At 44.3% G+C, this 15,099-nt stretch overlaps 1 protein-coding gene across 7 annotated transcripts in view; it reads left to right on the top strand.

Annotated features, from left to right (window-relative positions):
- The window catches only part of LOC129815020 (FERM domain-containing protein 4B-like), a 61,456-nt gene that overhangs the window by 37,900 nt on the left and 8,457 nt on the right, over window positions 1-15,099 (top strand). For all 7 annotated transcript variants that reach the window (XM_055868280.1, XM_055868281.1, XM_055868282.1 and 4 more), the window contains 4 exons: window positions 6,897-6,980; window positions 7,897-7,962; window positions 8,474-8,531; window positions 9,282-9,368. In XM_055868280.1, coding sequence (XP_055724255.1) covers window positions 6,897-6,980; window positions 7,897-7,962; window positions 8,474-8,531; window positions 9,282-9,368 — 295 coding nt within the window. The remainder of the gene's footprint in view (window positions 1-6,896; window positions 6,981-7,896; window positions 7,963-8,473; window positions 8,532-9,281; window positions 9,369-15,099) is intronic.

Raw genomic sequence — 15,099 nt, forward strand, 5'->3', positions numbered from 1 at the left:
AGTGGCCCAGCCAGAGCCCAGACTTGAACCCGAATTAACATCTCTGTAGAAACCTGGAAATAGCTATGCATCAACACTCCCCATCTAACCTGACAGAGCTTGAGAGGATCTGCAGAGAAGAATGGGAGAAACTCCCCAAATACAGGTGTGTCAAGCTTGTAGCGTCATACCCAAGAAGACTCGAGGCTGTAATCGGTGCCAAAGGTGCGTCAACAAAAGTACTGAGTAAAGGGTCTGAATACTTATGTAAATGTCATATTTACGTTTTTTAGTAAATGAGCAAAAATTTGTACATTTTTGCTGTGTCGTTATGGGCTATTGTGTGTAAATTGGGGGGGGGAACAACTTAATCCATTTTAGAATAAGACTCTTTTTTCTGTATACATAAATGATGTTGCTCTTGCTGCTGGTCATTCTCTGATCCACCTCTACGCAGACCACACCATTCTGTACACATCTGTCCCTTCTTTGGACACTGTGATAAAAAACCTCCAAACGAGCTTCAACGCCGTAGAACACTACTTCCGTGGCCTCCAACTGCTTTTAAATGCTAGTAAAACTAAGTGCATGCTCTTCAACCGATTTGCTGCCCCACCCGACTAGCATCACTACTATGGACGGTTCTGACCTAGAATATGTGGACAACTACAAATACCTAGGTGTCTGGTTAGACTGTATACTCTCCTTCCAGACTCACATTAAGCATCTCCAATCCAAAATTAGATCTAGAATTGGCTTCCTATTTCGCAACAAAGCCTCCTTCACTCATGCCGCCAAACATACTAGATGTCGACCGATTATGATTTTTCAATGCCGATACTGATTATTGGAGGACCAAAAAAAGCCGATACCGATTTAATCGTCCGATTTTAAATAAAATAATATATAAAAAATAAAGTTTAAGATACGCTGCTGTTAAACGCACGAAAGTGCTGTTTGAATGAATACTTATGAGCCTGCTGCTGCCTACCACCACTCAGTCATACTGAAATATCAAATCATAGACTCAATTATAACATAATAACACACACAAATACGAGCCTCAGGTCAATAATATGGTCAAATCCGGAAACTATCATTTCGAAAACAAAACGTTTATTTTTTCAGTGAAATCCGGAACCATTCCGTATTTAGTTCCGCAAATTAGTTCGCAACGAGCCAGGCGGCCCAAACTGTTGCATATACCCTGACTCTGCGTGCAATGAACGCAAGAGAAGTGACACGATTTCCCTAGTTTAATATTGCCTGCTAACCTGGATTTATTTTAACTAAATATGCAGGTTTAAAAAAATATATACTTCTGTGTATTGATTTTAAAGGCATTGATGTTTATGGTTAGGTACATTTGTGCAACGATTGTGCTTTCGCAAATGCGCTTTTGTTAAATCATCCCCCGTTTGGCGAAGTTTGCTGCCTATGTTAGGAAGAAATAGTCTTCACGCAGTTTGCAACGAGCCAGGCGGCCCAAACTGCTGCATATACCCTGACTCTGTTGCACAGAACGCAAGAGACGTGACACAATTTCCCTAGTTAAAAGAAATTCACGTTAGCAGGCAATATTAACTAAATATGCAGGTTTAAAAAATATATACTTGTGTATTGATTTTAAGAAAGGGGTTGATGTTTATGGTTAGGTACACATTGGTGCAATGACGGTGCTTTTTTTCGCGAATGCGCTTGTTAAATCACCCGTTTGGCGAAGTAGGCTATGATTCAATGATAAATGAACAAGCACCGCATTGATTATATGCAAAGCAGGACAAGCTAGATAAACTAGTAATATCATCAACCATGTGTAGTTAACTAGTGATTATGTTAAGATTGATTGTTTTTCATAAGATACGTTTAATGCTAGCTAGCACCTTACCTTGGCTCCATGCTGCAAACGCATAACAGGTAGTCAGCCTGCCACGCAGTCTCCTCGTGGAGTGCATTGTAATCGGCCATGATCAGTGTCCAAAAATACCGATTGTTATAAACTTGTATTCGGCCCTAATTAATCGGCCATTCCGATTTAATCGGTCGACCTCTAAAACATATCCTCGTAAAACTGACTATCCTACCAATCCTTGACTTCGGCGATGTCATTTACAAAATATCCCCCAACACTCTACTCAACAAACTGTCACAGTGCCAGTCTATCACAGTGCCATCCGTTTTATCACCAAAGCCCCATATACTACCCACCACTGCGACCTGTATGCTCTCGTTGGCTGGCCCTCACTACATATCCATCGCCAAACCCACTGGCTCCAGGTCATCTATAAGTCTTTGATAGTTAAAGCCCTGCCTTATCTCAGCTCACTGGTCACCATAGCCACACCCACCTGTAGCACGCGCTCCAGCAGGTATATTGTACTGGTCATCCCCAAAGCCTAACTGGTTAAATAAAGGTGAAATTAATAAAAAAAGGCTGTAACGTAACAATGTGAAAAAAGTCAAGGGGTCTGAATACTTTCCGAATGCACTGTAACTACTGCCCGTACACACCTTTTCTGTTCATATACTGTCCATACTGTCTATACATACACACAATCATATATTTCAATTCTGGACTCTGACATTGCTTGTTCTTATGTTTCTTATTTCCTTTATTTACATTTTAGGGGTTTGGGTGCATTGTTTTGTATTGTTAGGTATTACTGCACTGTTGGAGCTAGGAATATAAGCATTTCGCTACACCCGCAATAACAGCTGCAAAATGTGTACTCTACCAATACAATTAGAATTTGATATGAATAAGCAGGAAAACCGGTATCCTCCCAGGATTTCTGGAAAACTAGAGAATGTATCGAACGTTCCTGGAATTTTGCAACCCTACTTGTGAGTCATAAGTACCAGCACATACAGTTGCTGCCAAAGATATTAGCGCCCTTGCACTTTTCTTAAATAATTCCCTATTTCTAGTAAAATAAGTCGAAATGTAATAATAAAACAACTTTTGGTCTCCACCTTGTTATTGAATTTTCAACATAGCAAAACCAATAGTGTTTTTGGCATGGACAAAATTATTAGCACCCTGGGGCCACGGTAACTGCCTACAAATTATTTTTGGAGCCATCAATGATCTTGCTGCCACAGGCATTTTGGCCCACTCTTCAGCAGCAAACTGCTCCAGTTCTTCAATGTTTGAGGGGTGCCCTCCACCAACTGCTGTTTTCAGCTCTCGCCATAGGTTATGGACGTGATTCAGATCTAGACTTTACGCTGGCCACTCCATTTTCTTCTTGATCCATTCCAGGGTGGTTTGAACGTGCGCAAGGCATCATATATCACAACCGGCCGTGATTGGGAGTCCAATAGGGCGGAGCACAATTGGCCCAGCGTCGTCCAGGTTTGGCCGGTGTAGGCCTTCATTGAAAATCATTTGTTCTTTAACTGACTTGCCTAGTTAAATAAAGGTTGCGTGTAATCAGCAGATTATCAGGTGTTGGAATCCAATGTTCGACCCAGTGTTCAAAAACTATCTCTCCATTAAAGGTTTTGGGTCTTCCAGTAGGACAACAACCCCAAACACATGTTAAAGCACCCAGGAATTAAAATCGTAAACTTAAAATCCATGTAAGGTGTGGTGACAGTTCAACTTATTTTAGAAGAAATAGGGAGGGACAAAAGGTGCAATGGTGTATTTGGTTGCAACTGTACATTAAAGGGGCCTTGACACGATGTAACTATTTGAATTACCTTTTAAGGTAGACCCTCTGTTAACTTAAAAGGGCTCTTATCTGCTTCCACTGAGGCACTTTGGCAAGACATAAGTGGATATTAAGCCTAGTCTGTTGGGAAGCATTAATAGCCTGCCTGATAAAAATATGAAAAATGTTCAGACATTGCACCTTTGCGTTTGTTATGAGTTATCACTTTCATGCTGTAAGACTTGGGAATTGAACTGTTCTGTAAAACCACAAACGCATCAACCGAACTCTATACAATACTTGAATATTCATATTTCGTATGATCTGTGTTCTGGTGTCATTATTGGATATGGGGGTTTATTGAACTCCGAGAGTCATCATAGATAGATCTAGGCTAGTAATTAGACATTGTAATACCAGTAATGACATTTGTATAAAAACAGTGTAATAATAACATATATTTTGACCAATTGGCAGTGTTGTTATTATAGAGCCTTAAAATGCCCCCTGACCTTAAAACAATCAAATACAATTTTATTTTTCACATGCGTCGAATACAACAGGTGTTGACCTTACCGTGAAATGCTTACTTACAAGCCCTTAATAACAATGAGGCTATATACAAGAGGTACTGGCACCGGTACCTAGTCAATGTGCATGTTAGTTGAGGTAATTTGTACATGTAAGTAGGGGTAAAGTGACTATGCATAGATAACCGAGAGTAGAAGCTGTGTAAAAACAAAGGGGGGAGGGGGGTGTCAATGCAACAAGTCCAGGTGGCCATTAGATTAATTGTTCAGCAGTCTTATGGCTTGGGGGTCGAAGCTGTTAAGGAGCCTTTTGGACCAAGACTTGGCGCTCTGGTACCGCTTGCCGTGCGGTAGCATAGAGGACAGTCGATGACTTGGGTGACTAGAGTCTTTGACTTTTTTTTTTTGTACCTTCTGACATCGCCTAATATCTAGGTCCTTGATGGCAGGAGGCTTGGCCCCAGTGATATACTGGGCTGTATGCACTACCCTCTGTAGCACCTTACGGTCGGATGCCAAGCAGTTGCCATACCAGGCGGGGATGTAACCGGTCAGAATACTCTCTGGTGTAGCTGTAGAACTTTTTGAGGATCTGAAGACCCATGCCAAATCTTTTCAGTCTTCTGAGGGAGAAAATGCATTGTTGTGCCTTCTTCACAACTTTCTTGGTGTGTTTGGACCATGATAGTTTGTTGATGTGGACACCAAGGAACTTAACTCTCGACCCGCTCCACTACAGCCCTGTCAATGTGAATTGGGTTCGGCCCTCCTTTTCCTGTAGTGCACGATCAGCTCTTTTTGTCTTGCTCACGTTGAGGGAGAGGTTGTTGTCCTGGCACACTGTCAGGTCTCTGACCTCCCTATAGGCTGTCTCATCATTGTCGGTGATCAGGCCTACCACCATTGTGTCGTCAGCAAATTTAATGATGGCGTTGGAGTCTTGCTTGGCCATGCAGTCGTTGGTGAACAGGGAGTACGGGTGGGGACTAAGCACGCACCCCTGCGGGGCCATTGTGTTGAGGATCAGCGTGGCAGATGTGTTGTTGCCAACCCTTAACACCTGGGGGTGGCCAGTCAGGAAGTCCATGATCCAGTTGCAGAAGGTGTTTAAGCTTAGTGATGATCTTTGTGGGTATTATGGTGTTGAACGCTGCGCTGTAGTCAATGAACAGCATTCTCACAGGTGTTCCTTTTGTCCAGGTGGGAAGGTGCAGTGTGGAGTGCGATTTGAGATTGCGTAATCTGTGGATCTGTTAGGGCGGTATGAAAAGTGGGTCTAGGGTTTCTGGGATGTTGATGTGAGCCATGACCAGCCTTTCAAAGCACTTCATGGCTACCGACGGGGCGGTAGTCATTTAGGCAAGTTACCTTCGCTTTCTTGGTTACAAGGGACTATGGTGATCTGCCTGAAACATGTAGGTATTACAGGTCAAGGAGAGGTTGAAAATGTCAGTGAAGTCTGGCCCTGCGGCCTTGTTTAAAGGTCTTGATCACATCGGCTACGGAGAGCGTGATCACACAGTGGTTCAGAGCCAGTGTAGTAGGATTCAATCTTAGTCCTGTATTGACGTTTTGCCTGTTTGATGGTTCATCTGAGGGCATAGCAAGATTTCTTATAAGCGTCCGGATTAGTGTCCCGCTCCTTGAAAGTGGCAGCTCTAGCCTTTAGCTCGGTGTGGATGTTGCCTGTATTTCATGGCTTCTGGTTGGGATATGTACATATGGTCACTGTGGGGACGATGTCGTCTATGCACTTATTGATGAAGCCGGTGATTGAATTGGTATACTCAATGCCATTGGGTGAATCCCGGGAACATATTCCAGTCTGTGCTAGCAAAACAATCCTGTAGCATCTGCATCATCTGACCACTTCCTTATTGAGGGAGTCACTGGCACTTCAGCAGGATAGAATTATGGTCAGATTATTCAAATGGTTCAACCGAGTGGCGCAGTGGTCTAAGGCACTGCATCCCTGTGCTAGAGGCGGCATTACAGATCCGGGTTCGATCCCGAGCTGTGTCGCAGCCGGCCCCGACTGGGAGACTCATGAGGCAGCGCACAATTGTCCGGGTTAGGGGAGGGTTTGGCCGGCTGTGGTATCATTGTCCCATCGCACTCTAGCGACTCCTTGTGGCGACCGAGCGCATGCACGCTGACTTCAGTCGCCAGCTATATGGTGTTTCTTCTGACACATTGGTGCGGCTGGTTTCCAGGTTAAGCGAGCAGTTTTGACAAGAAGCACTGCGGCTTAGTGGGGTCGTGTTTCGGAGGATGCATGGCTCTCAACCTTTGCCTCTTCCCGACCTTTGCCTCTCCCAAATCTGTACGGAAGTTGCAGCGATGGAACAAGACAAACTACCAATAGGATATCACGAAATTGGGGAGGGGAAAAAAGGAGTAAAAAGTGCTCAGAAAATGAAAAATATAAATATATTTTCCAAATGGAGGGCGAGGAAGAGCTTTGTGCATGTCTCTGTCTGTGGAGTAAAGGTGGTCTAGAGGTTTTATTTTTTCCATCTGGTTGCATGTGACATGCTGGTAGAAATGAGTTGAACCGGATGTAAGTTTGCCTGCATTAAATTCCCCGGTCACTAGGAGTGCTGCATCTGGATGAGCATTGTTTTTCATTTTGAAGATTAAATGCCCCTTTTTTTAAAGTCAAAACAACTGTTACAATGATGTTCTTGTGAACGAACTCTGTTAATCATTTGTACTATCCGTGTGTTTCCAGTGTTGAAAGCTCCAGATCGGACCTGAATACGCTACCAGTTCTACCCACCAGAGTCCTGAGAGAGCACCCCTCCCTGGCTTACTGGTAAGCAGTGCCACATTAGAAGCACTTTAACCACAAATGCACAGGGGGAACTAATCCAAGTGGATTACACACAGTCCCATAGATACCAGACCGCTGCCTTGTCGATACCACCCCTCCCCCACCACATTCCCATTCCCATCAAAGGGTTTTTAATTGTAGCTAACACCTGGATGCACAAAGCAATTATTTTCCCATGCAGATGAGGGTGGAGGAGATATGCACCCAGAGTTCTGCCTGGTACCAGCAGCCTGTTTATCTCAGATGGGCTGTGTTCATTAGTGCTCTGTTAATTAGACTGGCTGGCCAGTGGTTCTGCTCTAAGTGCGCCCTGCACAGCTAGGGAGGTGCTGACTTCATGTCCTCATGGGAGCTAGGCTGGAGAGGGAGGGAGGCAGGAGGCCAGGTCAGGCACTGTTTTAGAGCTCCCGTGTCTCTGTGCCAGTGTCTTGAGTGCATGCTGCCGTGTCTTCTTCTGCCTCAGCAGTCATCTGAGGCTGCAGCTCCGCTCACTGATGAACAGCAGCTGGAGTTGGATCAATGGGCAGATTGGAATTACAGGGTTGTGTGTGAGAGTGCGCATGCGCTGCAATCCCTCCATTCTGTTAACGAAAGGGAAACGGGATACTTAGTCAGTTGCAGAACTGAATGCATTCAACCAAAATGTGTCTTCCACATTTAACCCAACCCCTCTGAATCAATCCATGCTGGATGATTGCAGTGGGAATGAGATGGGATGTGTGTGGAAGCTGAGAGAGATGAGATCCATTGGCTGGCCAGGTCCGTAGGCCAGCCAGAATTGTCTGCATGAACAGGCAGAATGTGTGTCAGGGAAGGACTGTCTCACCACATCCCTCAGTTTGGGGATGTTACAATCGGTGATGGATTGATCATTACAGCTTTTATTTCTCTGTTACAGTGAAGACCGAGTGATCGAGTGCCACGAGAACCTGAAGGGCCTCAGCAGAGGGCAAGCCATTGTGCAGTAAGTAACGTACTGAATTATCCTTTTATGTTCATCTGGGTCAAGTGCATGGAGGAAATGAGCTGCTGTGCACCTCTAGTCCAGCACGTTCATCAGCACTGCTCCCTCCGCAGCCCCCTCTGTAGAGGCTACTCCTGGCTGTTGTTGTTTAAAGGGGATTGCTGTTGCGCTACCAGAATGTGTCATTTAATTAGGGGACAGCTAGCTCTTACTGTGGGCAGCCAGAAGTGTGTGGCAGTGGTCTGCTTTGTTTTACGTGGGAGAGATTAGCCTAGCGAGGTCATCCACACCCGGGGTGTATGATTTGAGTCGATCAGTGGACTGTCCTTCTCTCTGTCAAGGCCATGTACAGAAATCGATGGCTCTGCCACTGTAAATGACAGTCTGCTAAATGACTGGGGCTTAAATGGGGCTTAAAGCCCATTCTAACCTCTGTGCAATGGCCGCTCACAGACATCGATGAAGTGTGACTGCCTGAATTACTGCTAACGTGTCTCCCTCTGTTTTGAAGGTATTTGGCCTTAGTTGAGTCCCTCCCTACATATGGAGTCCATTATTATCCAGTAAAGGTAAGAGCTGCACTCTGTATCAAACAGTAGAAGGCATACAACATCTGTACTGTTGTGTTCATGTTTGCGTTCCCATCTGACTAACATTGTTTGAGATTAAGAAGTAGAGTTGTCACGATACCAGTATCGCAATACTACAATCCTGATTTTCCATGGAAAAAAGGAAAACTCAAAGCAGGCTAAACTCTTTGGTCCTTTAAGAAACCTACTGTATGGAAAATATTGTGTGCTATAGCTTTGGAAAAAAACATGTGATTCTGATGACAACATAAGGCTGCTTGTTTCCAACATTATGGCTGTTTTACTCAAACAAATTCAGTCCGCTTCATGTTTGGTTTCCTTTGCCACGATACCTCTGAGTATCGTGATACTGGTGTTATGACAACTATATTAAGAAGTAGTTATTTCCCATAGAAATACAGCCATTTTCCCTCTGGAGGCTGATTGGGGACTTAAGCTGGGTGTTTGCTCCGGCCGCATGCTTAGTTAACTGATGACTGGGTGATCCCTCTCTCTCTCAGAGCCCCAGCCACCTCCCAACTCACTCATTAAAGCAGGGTGTCTGAGCACATCAAACGCTGGTGTTAAAATGACTCCCTCATGCTGTTGATTTTTAGGGCTGCTTCAATGTATTTGATCTTCCCTTGTGCTGCTAGCCTAATGGGGTAATTGCCACAGTAATGGCCCTTAGTTTAAAACTGTACCACTGTAGCTGCTCTTAATGAGTGGTGTGCCTTGCCTTCTCAACAGGACAAACAGGGCCTGCCGTGGTGGCTGGGAGTCAGCTATAAAGGCATCGGACAGTACGATTTACAGGACAAGTTGAAACCTCGGAAGGTAGGTTGGCCTCCCTTTGTATGTCTTGTGGCTTTTGTTCCTTTTGTCATTCCTATGCTCCAACTCAACTCAACACCCACCCCCACTCCTCTGGTTAATAAGCCACCAAACTGTAAATAAAGGCAACAAAAAGCTTGTTCTTGGCCAGTGTCATGGAAAAGTGGAAAAAGAGAGGGAGGAAAGGGAGGTAAAATTGTGTTATCAATGTGGGTGTGGCAGGTAGCGGCGGCAGGTAGCTTAGCGGTTAGGGCGTTGGGCCAGTAACCTGAAGGTTGCTAGTTCGAATCCCGAGCCGACTAGGTGAAAAATCAGGTTAGTTTTATGGAGTATCTACAATGTTTATCCATCCTCAGTTTTCTCATATCACAGCCATTAAACTCTAACTGTTTTTAGTCACCATTGGCCTCATGGTGAAATCCCTGAGCGGTTTTCTTCCTCCCCGGCAACTAAGCTAGGGAGGACGCCTGTATCTTTGTAGTGATTGGTTGTATTGATACACCATCCAAAGTCTAATGAATAACTTCACCATGCTCAAAAGAATATGTCTCCCTCCTTCTCTAACTGATAATGGGGTGGTAGATGCCCAGTTTCCCTTATGGCTATGCTCAGGTGCCTACATACGCCATAGACATCATTTATACACACGCTTTTGTTGTTGGCTCAGACAGATTGCGCTCAGAGAGGCCAAGCTCATGAGCTCCATCAGCAGCAGGTTTTCATTTAGAATGGAAAATCAATGTGTGTATGTAACAAATGTTAGTGCCTGGAATCATATTGCACCAGATCGTTCCTCTAATCAAACTGATTCACACCGAATCGTTTCAAACTAAAACGTATCAGAGCCCATGTATGTAGATGTGCATCAAATTGTCTTGAAAGGGAAAGATAAGATTCCTCATTTAGGGTGTAATGGTAATAACTACGACTGTGATTACAAATATGAAACAAAGTTACAGTTTTGGCCTTTTTAAATAAAGAAAATGCTACTTTTGAAATAAAGATTGTCCTCTATCATTATCCCTCTAAACATCCTCTGCTCACTAGTGAGGGGGGGAATCGATAATTACATAACGCAATATTATTTTTGCGCTAGTTGGCTGTACCTGCAGAAAAAGTCCAGTATTTGTTTTCAGCACTTTTATTTCCATGACTGATCAAAACGTGTTTTCTCTTGTCCCTCTGTAGCAGACATATGGTGAGCAATGTATTTGGAACATCGATTTGCAATAAAATCACAGTATCGAATCACAATCCATATAGAATCGCAATACATATCGTATCGGCACCTAAGAATCGTGATAATATCATATCGTGAGGTCCCTGGCCATTCCCAGCCCTACGTCTCACCCACTCTATTTTCAGGGGATTGATATGTTACTTTCTATGCACGTTTTGTCTTGTGTGTTTTCCTCTGCCAGCTTCATTACTAGTATGTGTCTTATCTGTTCCATGTTGTGGACACCTGTTGACACAGCTGGATGTGCTGTTGCAGCGGATGCCAAGGCAATAATGGACATGTCCCACTTATTAAACCCAGCATATCGCAGCTCCTTTCCCAGCAGCCCTCCCAGTGGAAGGTGTAATTATGGTGCGCCATGGGGAGCAGGCAGGCAGGGCTCTGGGGCTGGAGGAGCTGGCACCAAGCCAGACTGGGCTGTCTCTGTGAGGGGCGCTCTGCTCTGAGAACCATGCTCCACCCAGACCAACCCAACCCACTGACCATAAAGGGAGGGTGCATTCATGCCAAAACTCCTCCTCAGCAATCCCCTGGTGAAAGGGTGGACTTTAAAAAATTTTACATCCTTTTTTTGTTTAGTACACAACTCTAGCCGCTGTTCTAGAAGGGCCTGTCATCTGGTATAATATTGATAGTACGTCCTGTTGAGGCTGGCGGCCTTTGTATTCAGCGCAGCCCCCCTCTACAGTTCTCCCAGCATGCCGCGCTCATTATGCAAAGCTGCCTGTCATTGTGTGTGTTTTGTCTCTTGGAGAGCAAACAATTGATCAAGTAATAAAACACAATCACCTTGGCAGGGGGGCTGAGAGACGCTTGGGAGGCTGGGAGGGGGCTTAGGGGGAGCTGCAGAAGAAGGAGCCCACTTCTGCACTCCACTCGTCCCCTGAGAAATCTTGGGGCATCGGGATGAAAAGGCTTTTAATTGAGGTTCTCCCAGAGTTCAGTGACATGCGCTGAAAAGAGTTACTGTAGCTTAACCTCTCATTATCCTCCTCCTCATGGATGTCAGTTTCATCACAACGTCATGAATGGGATGAACCACAACTCTCTATCCATGCCTGCTGGGGTTAAAAGGACCAGTAAGGGTTCTCCCAAAATGTCAATAGTAGCCAACATGTCATTCTGATAGTCTGTCTATTGAACTGCGTGTTCAAGCATACCACGACTATGGAAGAAGGGAAGTTTGCATTTGAATGGGTAGAGTACTGAAGACCATACAGGAGAATCATATGTATGCTAGAGCACCACATTTTACACAAAAGCTGTACTAGAAATGAAAAGTGATTTCTAAGATGGTCGGAGGAGCAAGCATCCATGATGTAGAGAGCTTTTAGAGCCCAGCTTTATTCATACAGGCTTGAATCATTCATGAGCTCTTTTTCACTCCCTGTATGTGTTTTTTTTAAATAATAAATAAATTAACAATCATTTGCAGGTCCAAATAAATGATCAACCAATGTAAGCACAGCTCAGTAAGGATGAAATTATTTCGGTAATGATCATATGACAGACCATACATTTTGGTCTTGGAACAGTAAAAGACTGCTCAAATATTTAAAAGGGTGTTAAAATCGAATGCCAGCTGTGGCAGTGGACCATACAAATCCATTCCATATACAAGCCATTTTCACACTTCTTTCACCCTAGTATATATTGGGTTAAAGTCATAGCCTTAATGCGTGTTTGTGGAGTCTAGTCGACTGTAGCGATCTCTCCCGTCATGCTTCTGGTGGAAATGTTCCGTGTTACCAGCCAGCATGCCATGTGACATGGTATGAGAAGGGTGTGGCCGTACGCATCCTGCATAGGTGTGCGAGTCACGGCCTTTGACACACAATCATTATTTTTTTATCCTCAGAAATGACTCTGTCAAGTCACAAAGCCCTGGGGGGTGGTCTGGGGTGGTTGTTGTGGGTTCAGGGTTGGGTCTGGATCACAAAGGTCTGGGGTGGTTGTTGTGGGTCAGGGTTGGGTCTGGATCAGAAAGTTCTGGGACTCTATGACAACAAGCATTTTGGCATGGGCTCAGCCTCTAATGAGAAGTGTAACAACTGAAATTAGACCGAGATGGGGAACTACTGTTCTGTACTCCAGATGACTGAACGGTGTCTCTCAACCATTTTCACCTCGTGTTTAGTTTTGGTGTTGGTTTGAAGGCTGTTAGCAGCACTGTCTTGGACTGTTCTCTGTCTAGACAGTGTGGTCTTGTAATCAGAGTTTGAGGTGTCACATTTTTTACATATTTTGGCAGTCACTACCATCGGCCACACTTGAGCACCTATTAAATGTGTGTGTTGAAATTATTGAATGACCTAGTTACGTAAATATGACTTATCGGTGTCTTTTCTGAATGTGCTCTACTATTAATTGAGTATTAAGTGGCCAGGGGGTTTGTGAATTGAAGAGGGGTGTCCCCCACAATGGGATGAGCCTGTGGGAAGTATGGAGGCTGCTGGTTCTCATTGTTCAGTAATTACCATGCTCCCAATCCACGGTGAGACCAGGAATCTAATTGATTAGGCTAGGCTTGTAGTATCATCTGGAGCAGCAATGGAGAAACTGGATGCCTTTACTTCTCTGGAGATGCTTCTCTTTACAGTCTGTAAATCATAAACTACTACCTCTTTGCTTTTTTGGGGGGGGGGGCTAAAGTCTTGAAGTCTGAACTATTATCTTGTGGAACATTGCTACCTAATATACTAAATGTTATTGGCTACAGCATTTGTTTTGTCAGTTGCAGAGTTTGTGTTACATTTTGTCTTTGAACAATACCTTGTGGTAGTTTGGTTTACTTGTTTAAGTAACTGGTTTTAGAGGTGCAATGAGAGATTCTTCCTTGTCAGGTAGGGCCCGGTTCTAAGAACTGACCGAGCGCTGTCCTGTATTCACAGCGAGGTGAGGGAGGGGCCTGCTATTAATGATTAGACCAAAGTAGTAGATTCCTGACATATTTGCCTTGGGGGAGCAATGGGAGGTGGGAGTTGATGGCACTACAAACAACAGGGGTTGGCAAGGTATATAGAACACAGAACAACATCACAGAGGGTAATGAAGGTGCTACGGGTCAGGTATGACTAGAAGGCTAATCTAAGATGTGTGGATAAACGGAACTGAAGCAAACTGAAAGAGGGTAACAACGGTCAGTTCTCAGAAAATGAGGTAGAATACCTTTGTGTGCACTGTACACAACCTGTTCATCAGGTTTGACTGAAGAGGAAGTGAGTGATCGAGTGAGTAACACAGAGAGAATTTGAGAAAGAGAGAGAGAGGTGCAAGCTGGGTGAGGTGTTTGTGATGTCAGAGGAGGTGGGGGGAGAGGGGTGGAGCCTGCTCAGCTGAAACTCTTCCAACACCTTTCTGGCTGCCTGAGAACAGACAAGAGCGTATTGTTCAAAGAAGTCTCTAGCCCTGTGGGAAACATCCAGAGGGTTTAACAGCACCCTGATAATTCACCAGGGATTTAATAAGCACTAAAACCTGCTTTGGTAAGCCTTCCATTTTGTTCCCATTTACCTGACTAGGTAGTTTAGTAACCTGTTAGTAACTGTATGTTAACGTGCTGTGTAATCCACCATTTTACACCAGACTGACAGTATACTGGCAACATGTAGAACCTGTTTTAAAAATAAAAAATTCAGGTTGCTGTTGTGGTATCATTTAAAAAAGTACTAAGAGCAGTTTTCAGATCAGAGAGGAGTGAAAGAATAGCCAATATACACTGTGATGTATGCTAGATAGTACAGTGTCATGGGCTGGGCTTCTTGTGAGATGATTTTGATTTCTCGCTGAGGACTGTAGGTAGTCTATGATATATTACCCATATGCCGCTGTAGTCCAGGATAATGTGTTCTATTATTTAGAGCTCTGACTGTCTGCCTGGCTTGCCGGTACCTGGTAGAGAATGTTTATTTAGACCCTCTGTCATAAATCTACACCCCCGGATTCTGGTGTTAGTGGTGGATTCTCTGTTTCTCACATAACATGAGAGCTCCAACTCTAAAGAAATCCCGTTTTCACCGTAAGCAGATGTTTCACCCTGACTGAAGTGCACTCCTTCTTGCCCTGTTTTCAGCGCTCTCCCTTCAGGCAGAATGAAATGAGAGGCTTAGTTTTCAGCTAGGCAAGTCTTGCTCTCTGCACTGGCTTCATTACTGAGTAGTAACTAAATTGACCTTCCACCTGACTGAGTGGCTGTCCTCTGTTCACAGCTGCTGCTGTTAATGTTGCAAGTTCACTGGGATTTAACGAGGAAGGGCCAAGAGAAAGGCTGGTGTGTCTGGGACAAAGCGAAGAGTGTTTATCCATGCTTGTGGCATTTTCTTTCTGTTTCGATGGTACACATATGGGACACCTCAAGCACTTTGGAATGAATAAGGATGTAAATGTTTGTTTTCATGTAGCGATGTATCAAACCACGTCTCTTTGTAGGTCTGCACTCACTCAAACAAGGCATGGTCCCGTATACTATGTACTAAGTGGTGTGTCCTGTTTTTC

The sequence above is a fragment of the Salvelinus fontinalis genome, chromosome 18, assembly GCF_029448725.1.
Source record: "Salvelinus fontinalis isolate EN_2023a chromosome 18, ASM2944872v1, whole genome shotgun sequence".
Classification (NCBI taxonomy): domain Eukaryota; kingdom Metazoa; phylum Chordata; class Actinopteri; order Salmoniformes; family Salmonidae; genus Salvelinus; species Salvelinus fontinalis.